At 41.6% G+C, this 18,459-nt stretch overlaps 1 protein-coding gene across 2 annotated transcripts in view; it reads left to right on the plus strand.

The window, feature by feature from the left end:
- The first annotated feature begins 934 nt into the window (after positions 1-934).
- The window catches only part of NR5A2 (nuclear receptor subfamily 5 group A member 2), a 101,762-nt gene continuing 84,237 nt past the window's right edge, over positions 935-18,459 (plus strand). The window contains exons 1-5 of one of the 2 annotated variants that reach the window (XM_075131573.1): positions 935-980; positions 1,357-1,494; positions 5,303-5,421; positions 6,677-6,818; positions 9,587-10,233. In XM_075131573.1, the coding sequence (XP_074987674.1) occupies positions 1,413-1,494; positions 5,303-5,421; positions 6,677-6,818; positions 9,587-10,233 (990 nt within the window). In that variant the 5' untranslated portion in view covers positions 935-980; positions 1,357-1,412. Of the gene's footprint in view, positions 981-1,274; positions 1,495-5,302; positions 5,422-6,676; positions 6,819-9,586; positions 10,234-18,459 lie in introns of those variants that run through there. The other variant, XM_048862126.2, reaches the window with a different exon arrangement.

Here is an 18,459-nt window from a genome sequence, read left to right on the forward strand (position 1 = left end):
TAGCATTTAAAAAATACTATTTGAACGAGGTCTTTCTGGTAACGTTTAGGTTGGTGCCATTTACTGCACTTTTAGTCGGCAGGTTGGCTGTTGTTTGACAGATTACTCTTTAGGACGTTTGCTTTATTTAAGTTATGTAGCTCGTCTTGATACGTCTCACAAGACGCTAGAAAATGTAGAATTAATACAGAAAACCCAACTGTACCTCCATTAGGTCTCCATCGGACTGTAAGAAGGAAATGTAAACAAGGGGGATCAAGGCAGTGTTTGCAAAGATATACAATTCCTTCATAATAGTGGGGCGGGGGGTGATAGCTTCCCACCTGAGTCCATGTACAGGCGGCGAGCCTAGGACCATGTGCGACAACGTACTCTCTACTGGAGAGAGTTCAACTCCAGCTGTCGCTGCTGTGGGGCGGGGAATAGCCCTGATGGGTGAAAATGGGATAGACAAAAACGTCTCTTATCAGCCCTGCACATACCCCCTGTGCACGCACAATGGCTGGGTGAGAGTGTAAGGCAAGAGCGCGGCTGCACAGTTAGGAAACAGCCTGCGATGACTAAAGAAGACCCCTTAGCCCTGCCTTCCACGGAGCAGGAATAATGCATTGCCCGGCTCCTTCCTTGCACGGCCCCTTCATGTCTTAGTTCCCCTGGATGCAGAGATCACCTGGCTTGCTAGGGGTGTTTGCAAGCTGCTGGCCGGTGCTCCTCGCTCCCTTAGGCGGCCCGTGCCTGTTTTACTAGCCCTGTAATATCAGGGTGATTTAACAACTGTAACGGGGGGAGGGGGGGCTTTAGTGAAGGGGGAAGGGTTGGTTGCAGATTGTGCCTCTTCCTCATTGGCTGGAGCGGCAGTGTCAGCCTCCCCCCCGGGAGCCCTCACACTCGCTATCTCCCCAGCCCCCCTCCCCCAACCCCAGCCGGCTGGGAAGCGCCTCTTCACGGTGCATGTGGAGTAAACAAGGCAGGACCGCAAGGTCTGAACTTCGCAACTCCACACTTGTGACAGGGCGAGAGCCGCGGCTGGAGGGAGCCCCTGCCCGGCCAAGGGGAGGAGAAGAAGCGGGGCGGGGAACCCGGCCAGCCGCGCACCAGCCCCGCCGCAGCGCGGCTTCCCCGGGCTGGCGCTCAGCCTGGCTGCCGCCGCTCTCCGGCCGAGCTGCGCCGCGGGCTCCCGGGCTGCCCCCTGGCGCGCGCCGAGCCCCACCGCCCCACGCGCGCGGCGCTAGCGGGCGGCGGCGCTAGGTGCGGGCAGCAGCGGGGCGCGCAGGGCACGGGCCGGAGTAGGGGGTGGCCGCCGCCGCCGCCGCCGCTCGCCCCCTCTCCGAGCTAAATCTGTGCTGCCGTGCCCAGGTGCCGCTCTCCCGGACGGACACGGAGCCCCCATCCCGGCCCGCAGCCGCCTTGTCATGCTGCCCAAAGTGGAGACGGAAGCCCTGGGACTCGCCCGAGCGAATGGGGAGCAGGGGCAGATGCCGGAAAACATGCAAGGTAAGCACAGGGGGGCTCGCTCCTGCGGTACCTGCCGGGCAGGGCTCCGAGCCCCGGGGGCAGAGCTCCGCGGCTCCCTCCATAAAAAGTTGGGGGCTCCTGAGCAATCGGTTGCGGAGGTTTCTAAAGCGATTGCCAGTTAGCCACTTCGAGCCGGCAGGGCTTAGCGGCACCGGCAGCTGGAGCCGGGCTGAGCCGGGCAGCTGAGCCTGACAATTGGGAAGTTCGCTGAACTTCCAGAACCGAGTTACTAAAAGCTTGGGGAGCGGGGGGGTGGGGTTAAAGCCTTCGGAAATTCAGCACGAAAGCAATGAATGGGAGGGAGAGCTACGTGTAACGATCCGAATCTACCCTCTGCCCCCGGTGCATGGGAGACGTGACACGGTGCAGTCGTATCCTCAAAGCATCAGACGCAGGGTTGAGCTGTTAAGGGAAACTCGGACCCGCTGTCTAGTATTTTAAGGGGGGAATGGGGCCTATGGGAGCGGGGATTTGCAGTTCCCCTTTATTTTCCTAGCTCCTGATTGCTCGCAAGAAAACATATCCATCCCACTGGCTCTATTTTAAACGTGTTTTATTAAAAAAAAAAAAAAAAAAGGCAGCTCCAGATTCTGGCGCGCGTGAGAGAGCCTCTGAAGTTTCTCTCAAGCAAACGAGGGGGTGACATCAGGAAAATCCCTGCAGCAATTCCATACTCGCCCTTTGCACGACCCAGATTCTGTCTCTGCTCTCGAAATGCTCCTCGCCACCCCTTTACAACTTTACCTGGCATAGACTCGAAGGAATAAGGCTTGGAGACTGAAGCCTCGAAGGCATCCGAAATACACAGCTGTCAGGGGACCATTTCCAAGCAGGGTTTTAGCCATTCTGATGCGTTATTAGCGGTCGTTTTCTGGGCTGTTCCTGTCGGTTTGCTAATTGCATCTATGACTTTGTGTGAGAGTAAGTGTGGTAATAAGGGCAGCTTGTCTTTCAGTACAAATAACACAGGTGATCAACCAGATGCGTTGGGAAACTTTGATTCAGCAAGTCCTGAAACTGACGGCGTATTTATGCCTCTGAATTTCATTCCTGGGTGGGCAGAGAATGCAGGCGCTGGAGCTGAGTCGCTGGGGTACCATAGTTTAGCAGGAAGATCTTTTTAAAGTCCTAACTCCAGAGCGGAGCTGGAAACTTTCTGTCTGAAACCCAGAGACTTTCGCTTTAACCTGCGTGAATTTTGAGCTCGGGACAGGAGATCGGAACGCTCTTTCCGAGAAGTGACTGTGAGCGGCACGGGAACCAGTGATTTTCAGCTCGCTCCCGAGCTCAGTTAAAGGTGGTCCTTATTTGCCATGCTAAAGGCAGGGGGCTTTCGCTGTGTCACAGAGAGATTCGGCATCAGCGCTGGAGTTGCACCCCATTCACACCCCTAAATGGAGGAGCAGAGAGGATCCCCTAAATGCTGGGTCTCCATTTCGGGCATTCTCCACATCCTATAGTCCCAGGTGTCTGGTGGGGCTAGTTGGCCAGAGACACAGCGGTAATTCTTCACTGTAGAAATGCCCCATTTTAACACAATGTGCTACTCAACTCCTGAAGGGGGTAGGAGTGAGGGCTCTGGGCGACCCTTTAGCAGAAACTTCTCTACCGGTCGCTTGTTTCAGCCTAAATTGTTCGATTTCAAGGGGCCCTTTTCTGTCTTGAGGCTAATGGGACGCAGAAATTGTAAGGGGATTGGGGTGTCAGGGTAATTCAGACTTTTTCTTTGGATGTGTCTCGCTCAACACTGTGTTATCCTGCAACGCTCCCGGACAGCGCTTGGGAAAAAATCCTTGTTTTCCCTACTGACCCCTTTGACCGTTTATTTTCTCTTGTGACACCGGGAACTTTGTTCTTGCGTCGGCCCCTGCAGCCCAGACAAAGTGAGGAGAAGGAAGGGACTGGTCGTTCTCTCTCTCCCCCTGTGTATTTATTGCCTGCATACCGTGAGCAGAGAAACTACATTCATCCGCTCTTTAATCTTAAAGAATCGTCCACCTAAGATCAGGTATATAAAAGAAATCAACAAGCGTGGAGATGGTAGCTGGAGAGCCCATAGCGTATAACACACACACACTACTCTCTGATCAGATTGGCCCTGATTCATAAACCGTGAAGAAGTCGTTCTGAAAATATTTTCTCTCGGCTATTTCACGCCGTGTTAATTTCACTCCAGTTCCCTCTCTAGTTCCCAGAGAGAGCCTGGGGGTTCTTTCCTTAGGGGACACGGCTGCTGTTAGTTACTTAAGTCTTAGCACATCTTTTTCTTAACCCAGAGACTCTTAACTCCAAGACATCCTCAGCCGCTTTCTGGGGGATCTCTCCCTTGCTACAACTACTTAGATGTAACTCGCTTAGATGACCCAAAAACGTGATAGCGGTTTGATTCTAGGGGAACAAAATAACAACTTCTGCCGCTGCTGTGTCCATCACCCCCTTACAGAGATCATTGATTACATTACAAACCAGTCAGCTGCCTGGTGTATTTTGCAGCAGGAAAAGAGAAGGAAATTGGCTCTGCGGTGAGCGATGGGAGGGTTTTTTTTGGGGGGGGGGGGGGGAGAGGGATAATCAGACCTGCTGAGTGCGCTGGTTGTGGGGTGAATCCGGATCAATTCTCTCTCTCTTTCATTCAGGTCCTTTCGCACCCCCTCATCTCCCAGCTCCTCCTCCACCTTTCCTCGGAGTGGCAGAGGCCGCATTAGATTCCTATAGACAGTTTTTTTCCTTCAGGGTTTTGTCTAAATTGCATAGGGGTATTTGGGAAAATCAGGGCATAGGAACTGCTGCGTTTCCTGTTTACATTCTGTACATCTTTTAGATCTCCCGCAAACACTGATTACTTTTGTCCGAGGAAGTTGGTTACTTGCGCCTGGGACCTTCATCCTGGATCGTTGGGGTTTGATTTGGGTTTAATTTAGCATGGCGATTATATAAAATTAATTAGGTTTAGGTACTTTACCACCTCATCTCTCCAAAAAAACAATCCCAGTGCCTTCTGCTTGTCTCCTTCTTTGCTGTTCTCTAGTTTCCGGGGGTTAAAAATGTTTGGAGGCAAAAGTAAATAAAATGGGAAACAATAAGAAATGTGAACACTTAATATTAAAACTGATCGATTTAGGTATTACAGGAAGCAGGCTTTTGTTAAAGATGAGCCTGATCAGAATCAAGCACACAAGGTTTTGGGTGTCAGGACAGCATTTTAACTTGGTGCTGTAAGTAATTTACATTCAACACACTAGGAGAGTGCTGGTTATGTGGGTTTCAAGTTTAGATAAAGTAAATATTTACAGATTGGTATTATTTTAACAAAACTTTAAAGGAAGCAAACCTAGTTAAAGTTAGTTTACATACATCAGTGAGATTTAACCTTGTCAATTTTGGTTCTGACTTTTCAAAGCACTTTCCTGATAAGTGGTGAAATTAAATTATTTAACATAGTTTCTGGTTTGATGGACTGTAGATGGTTTAAGAGCACTGGAATTCTGAATAACTCTAGAATTTTTTCTTACAACACAAAACTTTGAAGTTTATACTTTTGTTTACTTGTGAAGAGTCCATATTGTTTTGCTGTTGAATGAAAAATTCCATGTTTCTGTGTGAGTTGTGATGGGGGGATGTTTTGTTTGTTTGGATTTTTTTAAAGTCTTTTTATTTAATTTGCAGAAGGTGTTTAATGAATTGTTTCCTCAGGTCAAAATTAATGTCTGATAGTTGGAGCTGAGGAAAGCATTTTTGAACTACTAATGTAAATGCTCATTGAATGTGTTATTTCTGTTTTTTCCAGTGTCTCAGTTTAAAATGGTGAATTACTCTTACGATGAAGACCTGGAAGAACTGTGTCCAGTTTGTGGAGATAAAGTGTCTGGTTACCATTATGGACTTCTCACCTGTGAAAGCTGCAAGGTTTAGTACAAATTACTTAATAGAATGCAAATCAAAATGGTTTAAAATGTTTAAAAATGTTAAAGGAAAGTGCTGGTAAAAATTCCATTTATTGTTAGATTCACACCCAAAATTTTGAAAAACCTCATTTGCCCAAATGGAAAAAAACAAGAAGTTAGATTGTTTTGTTGTATGTCTGTGTCCACTGCTTTTAAATATTTTGTTGTTGTGAAGTGATAGAGTTGTAGAACTTTCAGTCCTAAGTGACTCAACTATTGATTTTAGGTGATTTATATACATTTAGAGTACTATTGTTCCTGTAGGATAAAGTGACAAACTGGTATCCTCAATACATTTCAGTTTTACAAAATCTAATGCCACTGTTCCAAGGTTTTCCCTTTCAATATAAAAATGTAAATTTCTGTTGTCATCACAACTTCATGCTTATTTTTCCTACAAAGTATTTTATTTTAGTATTTACTTGGACATGTACACAATTAAAGTCAAGCAAATAATTTCTTGCAGTATATTAAATAAAGAATAGTCACACATGTAATTTATCCTGTGCACATATTTGGAAACTAAATCCATATCTAATAAAACCAACTATTAAATATAGTTGAGCCTTGTAAGTGAATGCAATAATTTGTCATGAATAAACCTTTTAAAGTTATATACAACCATTTAAATCGGTTTTCTAAGAGCAGAATCTCTTACCTTCTACACCAGAACAATGCAATTTTAAACATTTCACTGTATGGCAAGCAGAATAAACCTAGCAAATCGCATTTTTGTTTTAAAAAAATTGTATCGAGACAATAAAAGTGAAATATTTATTATGCCTCTGGTATACACCATAACAATATACAAAGAGCCAATGTATCTTATGTTTCTCTTACATTTTGCATCATTTATTCCATATAAGATTACTTGAATAAGGCAGGCTTCAGTCATTTTATGAATATTAAAGAGCAGACAAAAGAGATACTGGTCAGCATCAGTGTTTATGGTCATATTGTCAGGGATGCAGTGGCATACAGACAAGTCTCACCAATCTTTGACGTAAGTCTACAAAAAACGCAGTACTACTACCAGAAAAACTCCTCTCTAGTCTAGCAGTTTTCTCCAGGGTATATCTTGCTGAAATCTAAAATAAACCACGTAACCTCATAAGTGTTTGAGTGGTATATGACAAGTTTCTGACAAATTTCCATAAAATAAAATGCTGAAACCTACTGTTAAAGTGAAACGGGCTGACTCTTTGTCTGTCATACAGGGATTTTTTAAACGAACGGTCCAGAATAACAAAAGGTACACGTGTATAGAAAATCAGAACTGCCAGATTGACAAAACACAGAGAAAGCGCTGCCCTTACTGTCGATTTCAAAAATGCCTAAGTGTTGGAATGAAGTTAGAAGGTAAGAATTATTACTGTTATTGTATATTTATAATCTATACAAACTATTGAAAATATTACATACATTTTAGTTTTATACAAATTATGTTGCACATAATTTACCATACCCATTTAAAAATACTTGCTAGTAACTTACTATATGCTGCTCTTGTATGTTTTAAATAAAGGATATTTTTAATCTATTCATAAGTAGTAGCAGGTCAATTATAAGTTAAAGCTAGTTAAAACCACAAGAAAAAATTGAAAACATTTGATTTATAGATAGTTTGATGCATTTAGGAGTACTTGGATGAAAGAGTAAGAATAGCATGGAAATTACTTTTTAAACTTTATAGGAACAAACAGAATTAATTCAGAATAAAAACAGAATACAGAACGGGGAATTAATAATTGCAACTAATTTCTGGTCTTTAGTATCAGGGGATTATTTTATTTAATTTATATTTTATAAAGTATTTTGTTTTTGTTGTGGTTTTGTTTTGCAATATCCATCTTAAAGAGAATGTGAAATAAAGAAAAATTAAGAGTCTTTCCTCATGCAAAATTGCAATGGATTTCAATGGGAGTTCAGTACACAGAGTGACTAAAGAATTGAGCTAAAAATAGGGGTAAAATAATCTCCAAAAGTATGTCATAAAGCTATTATGAATAGGTATACTTTCACAATGAGATTTCTTGAAAAATTTAAAGGAAATACAAGATTTTAGAGTTCAGAAAGATCATTCACATACAGAGAAGAATGGTAATACTACAAGAGTCTATTGAAATAATAGAACGCAAAATTACTGTCAAGAGATTAGTAAGAGAATCTTGGCAGTTCAACACAACACATTCTAAACATATCATTTACACTTAGGCCCAGATTCTACAGTCAATGGGAATTTTGCCTGAGTAAGAAATGCAGGATCAGAATTGAACATTCTTTACTCATGCAAAACTCTTATTGTAAATGAATAAGTTTTGCCTGAGTTAAGACTGCAGGATCATGCCAGTATTACAATGGAAATATGTAGATATAAATGCAAATATGCATTCAAATATACAGACACCCTCCTACAGACACAATTTAGTAAATACAACACTCATTACATTTGCCCACAGTGCACAGATAAAACTGGTATATTGCAATGAGCTAAACATCTTGGGTTGCAGTATATCCCTCTGAAAACTAGTGGTAAAATAAGTCATTTAATGTTTTTGTCAGTATGGACATTTATCAGGTTGAAAATATATTGCATAACTGCTACTTCTAACTGTTTTTAATTATAGATAATCATACAGGGCCAAATTCTGTAATCGTATGATTACATACAACTCACTTTTGTGCAACTCCTACTGAAATCAAAGTATCTCAGGGTGGAATTTGACCTATAATATTTAATTGTGCAGCATGTTGCAACTGTTTTGAGAAGGATGCTTATATATGTTACATTTATCAGAAAAATATTGTATAAGACTTTTCAGTTTCCTGTAATATTCATAAGGGATAGTGTTAGCAGCAAAAAATGCTTTAACTACAGCATTAACTAAAACTGAGAGAGACTATAAAAGATTTATCTTTATATCCTTCTGTCACATCTGTACAACTTCTCTTTCTCTATCTGGAAAATTGGAAGAACACATGCTTTCATAATTATAAATGCCTGTAACATTTATATATCTATTTCCCTGATAGTGATATGTGGACTTGAATTCTAGTTAATAAATTACCGTGTATACCAAAAATCATTAATTGTTAAAGTCTTCATGATAATTTATAGTATTGTGTACCTAGGATTCATAATAAATTTTTAATGTTACACTAATCCCTAAGATAAAAAGCTCAAGAACTTAACCTCCAGCAATCTCAGCAGTCTCATCATGTCACCAAGCTGTCAGAGGTTCCTGTTTCTATCTAATTGCCATTGGGCAAGGTGGGCTTGGCGAGAACTACTCACTAGTCCATTAGATATATGCCATAGTGACAGATACTGCTGTGACAGAGACCACCAATATGATTCCTGAGGCAGCTGTTGAAGTAGATTTGTTTTAATTATTTCTGATTCCAGAGATATTACAAGCTATAACACTGTCAGTAGTTTCTGAGTCAGTTCAACCTTCTGTGTGGAATATGGCAAGCGGGCAGCTTTCTCTATGCCTATTCAAATTGTATTTGAAACATCTCTAGAAAATGAGGAATGTTCCTTAAACATTTGCAACGATATACATAAACCATAAAGGAAATAATCTTTAATTTTTGCCAAAGAAACCAGATTCACCTTTATGCCTATTGAGCATTTTACAGCTTACATTTCAGACAATTTTTGTGTAATGGTGGTATGCAATAATGGAATGATTATCATGAGATAACATGGCCCTCAGGATACTTCTCAGATGAGTTCAGGACAGAAGCCATTTTTTTCCTAATGATACCGTGGGTTGCAGTTAAAAAAAAGTATGAGATCTCAACAGGAATCACGTTATCTCATCATGTGTGAAATTTGTTCAGCCAACCACTGTGTTTGTCCCTAATTATTACATTTTAAATGACCTAAACAATGAGTTCATACATGTTAAGAATATTTGTCCAATAGGTAACTAAGACAATTAAAATTCATTAAATCAAAAGATTTTTTTTCCTTTTGGAATAATCGTGATATTTTGATCAAAGTAAATTAAGGGAGTGCTGCTGTCTTGCCACTCTTTCCTAAACGTGTGTTCAACTCAAGAATGTTAGTTACCTGCTTAAGTTTTAACGAATATCTTACTTCCTTCTCTTTTCCCCAACAGCTGTGAGAGCTGACCGAATGCGTGGGGGTAGAAACAAATTTGGACCAATGTACAAGAGAGACAGGGCACTGAAGCAGCAGAAGAAAGCCCTTATCCGAGCAAATGGACTTAAACTGGAAGCCATGACTCAAGTGATCCAAGCAATGCCCACTGACCTGACAATATCCTCTGCAATCCAGAATATCCACTCTGCTTCCAAAGGCCTACCTCTGAACCATACTGCCTTGCCTCCTACAGACTATGACAGAAGTCCCTTTGTAACCTCTCCAATTAGCATGACAATGCCGCCTCATGGCAGCCTACAAGGTTACCAAACCTATGGCCACTTTCCAAGCCGTGCTATCAAGTCTGAGTATCCTGACCCTTACACTAGCTCTCCAGAGTCAATAATGGGCTACTCATACATGGATAGTTATCAGACAAGCTCACCAGCAAGTATTCCACATCTGATATTGGAACTCTTGAAGTGCGAGCCAGATGAGCCGCAAGTCCAGGCTAAGATCATGGCATATTTGCAGCAGGAGCAAGCTAACAGAAGCAAACATGAAAAGCTCAACACATTTGGGCTTATGTGTAAAATGGCTGACCAAACCCTCTTCTCCATTGTTGAGTGGGCAAGGAGTAGCATCTTTTTTAGAGAACTTAAGGTAGGTAAAAAGCTCATATTATTTTAGATACAGGTTTTTAAGCAAGAGAATATGATTTATTTTGTTAAAATGCATCACACTTGCTTACTTTACTTCGGCTTCATGTAGGTTTACTATAATGAGAATAAACTTTCAATTGATTTTGCTATTTTAGCCTATTATGTGGGATATAAGAAAGACTAGACACTGTTCCGCCTTTTTTATATTTAATGCATCTCCCTCTCTCTCTCGCTCTCCCTCTGATCAGAAATCATTTACTCTTCTAAATACATCCATTGAGTATATTGTATGCAAGTTACACCGCTATAGGTAGCATTTACCTAATTGGTCCTGTTACTGTAGTCACATATGGGGAAAAAACACTTTATACACTTATGTATATACAGCCCCAAAATTACTGTGTACCACTGGAGCATGGGACCTGATGAAGAGCAAGCAATGGTGGCTTAAGGTCTCCTTTGCACTCCCCTGATCCTAGAGGTACCAATGGACTGCTTTAACCCATGCTGGCTGCAACAGCCCCTTAGAGGCTGTTACTCAGGCCAAGGTTTGCCAGAGCACTAAACAGCTGGAACCCCTAACACACATGAATGACAGCTCTATGATAGCCAGGAATTCCCTCACACCAAGGGATTCCCCAGTTGATTTGTTAGGGCAGCTTTATGGCCCAATTGTGCAATTGGTCTGGCATAGAAGAACTGGGGAAGTGGGGTGGGGGGCAAACATCAGGCCCAGAATGTTAGAGGGGTAAACAAGAGCATTCTCTACCCACTAGCTTAATAGGGGGATCGCTCTTGAATGACCAAATGGTCTCTTTCTGTCCCCAAAAGAGAAGATGCATTGGAATCCACCTCTGAAACTTCCTGCTCTAGTTCCTGTTTCTGCATTTCCTTCTGCTACTCAGGGAGATGCTGTTGCTTCAACATCATTTGTTGTACAGCCTTGTGACAGTCATTGGTTCCTTGCAGGCTGACTCTGTAGCCAATGGAAGGTAATCCAGTATGCTGATAGAACTGCTGCTGCAGAGTTTCACTGAGCACTGAAACCTCCCTTGTGAATCGGGAGCACTGATGGGGGACCCTGTTAAAAAAGGCACAGGTACAGAATAGGACGCTCGCTGCATCAGAGTTGCTGGCTGTTATAAGCATGACGATGCTAAGACACATTTGGAGTGATCTCTGAAGGCCAGTTCAAAGGAAGCTAAAGGAACCTCGTGCTACCTAGGCAGCTGAAGTATGGGTGACTCTGACCTCAGATGTCTGTTCCCACTCCATTCATGAGAGTAGTTGCAGGAGCAGTGCATACTAAGCCTGAATGATGAGGAAGGTCATTTAGAGGGAAGGTGATTTAAAAAGGAAAACTAAATGTATAATTTCTTCTGATTTATTTGCAAATATAAATTATTTAAGATTTTATAATGAGCCACGTGCTCTATTTTAAATAACTTTAAGCTACAAAATGCAGAAACAAACTTTTAGCAAACCATTTCCTAAAAGTCAAATTTATTTATAAAGGACCAGACCCTGCTGCTCTTACACTGAGGAATACCCACTGAAATCACTGAGACTATTCACAGAGTAAGGCACTACTCAATGTGAGCAAAAATGGCAGGATCTGGCCTAAAATTATTATGGAGTTATGTGATAAAATGATAATCTGAAAACATCTTTAACAGATGTTCCTTAAACATTCATCGTTTGGTGTCCCAAAACCCAGTGCAAATGAAGACTAACCACTCAGATGGCTGTAGTGAGGACAGTTATAGGAGACAGCCATTACCTCCAGCATCAGCCTTGTAGAGTCTCTTTATCCCTTCCATCCACTACAGTAAACACACAAGATGCAGGAATGCGTTCCATACAAGAGAGAGCCAACTTTTCCAGGCTGCAGAAGTATGGGGACTATATACATTCTGTACCCAGCAAGCAGGTTTTTTTAAAATAGGCTTTTTAAGGCACTTTTTTCATCTTAATATTTGTACCTTTTACACCATAGGACCTTATACTTCAGACAGTTTAATGTCTACTGACAGAGATCTTCCTCTTGGACAATGAGCTACTAAACCACAGAGCATCCCTGGAAAATCACAAGAAAATGAAGCACACTAGCACATATAGATCTGATGGATTTTATGGCCCAGGTCCTGCAAAATGCTGAGCATGTTCAACTCCCAGTGACTTCAGTGGGAATTGTAAGTGCTCAGCACTTCCGTGGATCAGGTCCTAGAGTGAAAGACGACAGCATATCCCTTTGCTGCTAAAAGAAGATGAGAGAAACAGCACTAAAGCAGGACTTACATTCCTATCTGCGCATGGATTCCTTCCCAGGTCCCCCCTTCCTATCACCTTTTGCATCAGTTTCAGGTGTCCATTCCTGGTCAGTACAAAAGGAGCAGACATCTCAGAATGCTCCACAGAGCATGGATACTGAAGGAAGCATATTTGGCCTGTGGATATGACTGGGAGAACTCAAGTGCAGTATGGGAGTGAGAGGTGTTTGTGAGGAAAGAGGGACTAGATCGCCAAATGAACTAGCCCTCGTCTTGCCAGTCTCAACTGATTCAAATCAGTAGTCACAGCTGAGAAGCATGAGAAGTATGTAAAAAGAATGAGAAAAATGTATCTCTTTTTATTCCTACTTCTCCAAGTTTAAAATATGAATCTTGAACATCCATTGCAGGTTAGACAGCTGCATAAAAAGAGATCTGGGAATAAGAGTGTCCCTTGGATGAGTGAATCACAAATGATGTAACAAAAAAATCTGCATAAATAGTGACTAGTAACAAATTCATAATGATCCAATGCATATAGATCACATCTTACACAAATGGGTGCAAATTATTAAACAGGGTGTTTGCAAGCCATTCAGTTCCTTCCAAACCCATTGTTACATGCTCATCTCTTCGATGCACAAGAAAGGGGAACCTTTTCTTTTGTCCCAGCCCTACCGATTTGGAGCCAGAAAGCTTAAACATCCTTTAACTCGGGACTGAAAAGGACATATGATGACAACGTGCTGTCTTAGTTCATAAATGGATTAGGAAAAATTCATCCTTGGGGAAATGGCACTGAATTTTGTTCATTATTTTAAGTTTTCCCTTTATAATTATTATTTTAAAATCAACTCACATGATAATAAATGCATATTTACTTCTTAAATGGTTATGTCTTGAAGTTTCCATTCAGTTTATCCATGATCATCTTCCTCTGAGTGTATCTGCTCTATCAAAACGCAACATCTCTTCTGTGGTCCCTGACATACATACAACAGGAAACACCTACCACTAGAGTAGTAGACTTACACCAGGGAAAAAAAGAGAGCGAGAGAGAACTTATCCTGTTGTGACAACAGTACATAGATTAAACTCCTCATTTTGGACCCTGCTCCTTAAAGGTCAGTTAAATGATATATTGTAGCACGCTCTTTGCATTGTACTGGACTCTTCAGAGCTTTGGAATGAAGTTAAAGATCTTTTCAATCCATGTATGAGTTAAATTTTGGGGATCATCATTTTCATGTTGGAGAAGGAGAGAAAGGAATCATTAGTCTTCAAATGATGTTCATTATCATTTGCGGCAATGAACTATAAAGTATGCATAACAAATACTTTTCAAGCTTGGTAGTGAAATGATATTAAGAAAATGTAATGTTTTAAGACTGATAATCTTACTTATTAAGGGCCAGATTCTGCCAGTTTTTACAATGAGTGGCACCTTATTCTGAAAGTTGTCCTATCTGAAATTAATAAAACCACATGAAGTAAAGTACTATGCATCAGGGAATATGGATGTCAAAATCTGTCTCCAAGTGACTAGCTGCAGTCTGGAAACTTTGATTTCAACATCTTGCTAATATCTCAAACTTAAATATATCTTGTGTGTAGCCCTAGATGATGGCTGTGTAGCAGGCTGTGCTATCCAGGAGAAAGGTCTTTGCAAGGCTCAGAAGAAAACACTGCAAGAGTTTCTTCAGTCCAGAAACTGCATGGCCCCAAGACTGGATACAGAAAGTTCCAGTGGCCTCCATCTTCCCTGATCAAAATGTTAGTCAGCCACAGAAGAATTCACCAACTGCTATCAAAGCTAACATATTCCCCACTCCATAATGGGGAACAATCTCTGTTGCTGCATAACTCAGGAAGACAATAACACTTCCATGACGCAGTAGCCATCAAATTGCTTTCATCTTGATGCAGTCCTGATTACGCTGTGGCATAATATCCTGGAAAGTAGCAAGGGCCCTGGGCTCCAAAAATTAACTGAGGTTGGTAGTACCTAAAAGGCAAGGATCATGTAATGTTTAGCTCAATTTATTCCCATAATTTGGAGTGTGGATATTATAGGTCAAAATACTATATGGCCACAAAATCCCAATATCCAGCTGTGCTAGAAGAAGGATAGGAGGCACTGGATGTGGTTTAATTAGGCTGCAACTTTATTCCTAAATGTTAGGGAGTACCCAGCATGTAAAAGCATACAGTGCAGGTAATCCCATAATAATTTATATATACTAAAGGTTAGGGGAGTGATGTCAGCTCTCCCCTTTACTCATTCTGGTCCCCAGATAACCTGCTGCTGGGCCCCCCACCCACCTCAAAAAAGGGTTAAAAGGGGGGGCTATAAAGGAGGAGGGGTTGGCTGCCAGCTGTACCAGTCATAGAAGTCCCAAAACCTGTTTCATCTCCTTTAAATTCTTTACCAATCCATGCTATCTGAACACTGTATCCCTTCCCTATGGAGTACCTGCAGTGGACATCCGCCTCATGTTTACATAATGAGTTGTGACATCATAGCCTAACCTCCATTTCATGTCCACCCCAACTAAGCCCCCATCCTGCTGTGGGAAGAAGAAAACAACCCACCTTGCCATGGCCAATCTGGCAGTGAGGGAAAAAGTCCTTCCCAGCCCTTTGAGAATGGAATAACTAGCATAATGACCACAGCAGATCATGACAGAACCTGGCATTTAACTACTTCCAGTGGGGTACGAGGGGAGGGCTGGTGCAGCTCTGCCTGGTCCAGGTTAGAGAGGGCTTTTCCTGCACCAGGGTGGACTTAAGTAGTCCCCCCACTCCACAAGTTGCACATTTTTCCTATAAGCCAGACATCGGCCCCTATCATTTAATGTGTGGTGAGGTCATTTAGCAAATGGTTGCAAGTGTGGGCAGCTTCACTGACTTGGATGAAATTACACCCACTTACAGCAAGGAGGATTCTGGTATGTAAACCATGCTTACAAAGAGTATACAAAGCCACATTTACATAAATCCCCTCTCCTTGTCTGGGGTGCTCCTCTTTGTGACTTTTGCAACTTCAAGTATTGCCCCATTTTTTCCTGTTTTAGACTGCTTTTCCTTCATTACGTTGCTGGAAAGAAATGATATTAATATGTCATTTAACTGACCTTTGAGGAGCAGGGGCTGAAATGAGAGGAGTTTAATCTATGTATTGTTGTCACAATGGGGTAAGTCCTCTCCCAGCCACAACCCATACATTCTTTGTCATTAAGATGATCATTTTTATTATGTTGGTGACAATTTGGTAATGTAGTCAAGACAGGATAATAGCGAGGAAGTGAGATTCTTACAAGGTGAGCATGCAATTTAAAGTTGGAATGAGTATCTTGAACATACCCAGTTTTAAAACACATTGAAAGGACACATTTATTAGGGCAAAGTTCTTTTCTCCCCTCCTGGCTGGTACAGGAGAGACCCCCAAGAGGACCCTCCAGAAACTGCTTTCTTAGTTAACCCTTCTAACAATGATGTTTTTGGACCTCTTCAACTTTTGTGTGGCAACCCCACTGGAGTTAATGCTCACCTGGGGCTACAGGAGCCGTTGTTTCTCCTGTGCAGGGGAAAAGGGGAAACCAGATTTATGGAGGCCTCCCCGTTAAGTGGCTTTGCACCCTTGGAGAAGGTGCTAGTCCATTTTCCAATATATTTACTGTCTTCAGGGTTGGTCAGGGCAGCGCAGAGCTGGGTTAAGGATACTGTGTCCTTTATTCCTGCACAACCACGGATCCAGAGTTTGTAGACTGAGTTGGACAATCCAGTGATTTCTGACTGTATCAGTTCAGAGCCAGAATCCTCCTTGCTGTAAATGGATCTAATTTCATCTAAGTCAGTGAAGATGCCCACACTTGCACCAAAACTGCATTTGGCCCTTTGACTTAAAATATATTTCTTCCAAGGTTTTAAATTCTCTAAGAAACCATGCAAAAAGAAAAGGAGTACTTGTGGCACCTTAGAGACTAACCAATTTATTTGAGCTTAAGCTTTCATGAGTTACAGCTTTGACAATTTATGTTCCATAGGACTCAGTCTACTCTGCTACTTCTGCTGTATAAATACTTGGAAATTTGTTTACCCTGGTATCAGAGACAGATGGCAACTGGGCAAAAGCCATTTAAATAAATTTAGATCCCATGCTCACCATCAGCACAACAGTTAGCAGAAACTAAAATGGGTTCTAAATATGGTAAAAAGTATAGTGTGGACAGAATCAACAAAATTACTCGGCTACATCTTCCATCCAAAAGCATTACAGATAATACTTCGTACATCACCTTTAATTCCAAATTTCTAATTCCAAACAAATAAATCAAACATCTTAAAACAGAACCCATAAAAAAGAGGGAATTGAATTACAGAAGTCCAGGAAATATTAAGTTATCTCTTATAAGATAATTATATAGAGTAGGAAATCTATATTTGTTTGTGGAGAAAAATATTAGCAGCGGAACTCAAAATTTTCCTTTGGGTGCTGAAAGACTGTTACATTATTCAGACTAACTAATCAAATGCAACTGGGTAGCTTGAAGTGCTTTAGATTTTTCTTGTATTTACATTTATCAAAGCAGGAAATGTAACTAACAGAGCTGATGAAAGGAATCTTTTGCAGTGTTCTTTCAATCAGGGATCTTCCAGAGCAAATAAGGAGAGAACAGCTCTGCTGTTTAAAACATTTAGGTTCAGGATTTCCCTTAGTATCAATGGTTATATTAGCTGTCACGTATAGTCGTGGATTTCTGGTCACGCTTAGGAAATGTATTCCATGATATGGAAATAGGAATTGCCTTCATTCTTAGTCTGTTTCTCAAACTGTGTGGAAGAAATATTGGGTGAAAGTATTAATCTTGTACAACAAAAAGAATTACTCATTTAAAAAAACTTTAAATTGACAAACGCTGAGTGTACTTTGATGAAAAACAATTGTTCATACTGACATTTTTATCTGAGAAGACTTGGAAGGCAGTGGTAAAATCAATATTACAAAAGGAAAAGCCTCGAGAGAGGACAAGGATGGATGGAGCATGGAGACTAAGCTACACACACCATCTACAGGTGAGCCTTCTCAGTCAGTGTGGTGTGTGTGGAAGTTTACTTTGCCACTGTCTTTGCTGTATCTGTTCTAAGGATAAATACAGGATTTCAGTATCTAGGGCCATTATTCTGACATCCTTCTTGAACACTATATTCAGTCCTGATCCCAAGCCTTCTTGGGATGATAAGAAAGCTGACCTTCCATGCCCAATTACTGCAGGGCTTGTGCTGAGGCAGCCCATAAACATGCCACTTAAGGGGGTATATGTTTGAGGTAGACACTTTCCACTAGAGTAGACAGACTCACCAACCCACCTTAGTGAATAGCCAGCAGGTAATAATGATGTTTAGTCATTTATGAACTGAGCAGGACTTGAACTACTGATGATGCCATGAGGCATCCAGTCCGCCCTAGAACTAGGGTCTGATGTGATAAGCAAAGGCACGCAGTACAACAATTAGCTGGAAACATGACAGGTAAAGGAATTTCAGAATTTCCATTTGTTTAACTTTCCCTTTCAAAACCGAGGTGCAAAATCAGAAGCTCAAGGCAACTATTTGCACTGAACTTTGAACTGTTACATGGGAGACGTTTATCCGTCCAGATTAGAATGAAAAGATGCTGCTCTTTAGGGGCCTCATTCTGTAGGCTTTGGTCAAGCAAAAACTATATTAAAGTCAATCCAAGCAAGGATTGGGCCCTTGATCAGAAAGTGGGCCCCAATGAATAATGGGCCAGATTTTCAAAGGTATTTAGGTGCCTAAAGATGCAGACAGGCACCTAATAGAGTTTTCAAAAACAGGTACACAGGTTAGGTGCCTAGTTCCCTTTGTTTTTATCGAGGCTGCTTAGGTGCTTCTGAAAAATCCCAGTAGCACCTCTCTTCATCTTTAGGCTCCCA

The sequence above is a fragment of the Caretta caretta genome, chromosome 8, assembly GCF_965140235.1.
Source record: "Caretta caretta isolate rCarCar2 chromosome 8, rCarCar1.hap1, whole genome shotgun sequence".
Lineage (NCBI taxonomy): Eukaryota > Metazoa > Chordata > Testudines > Cheloniidae > Caretta > Caretta caretta.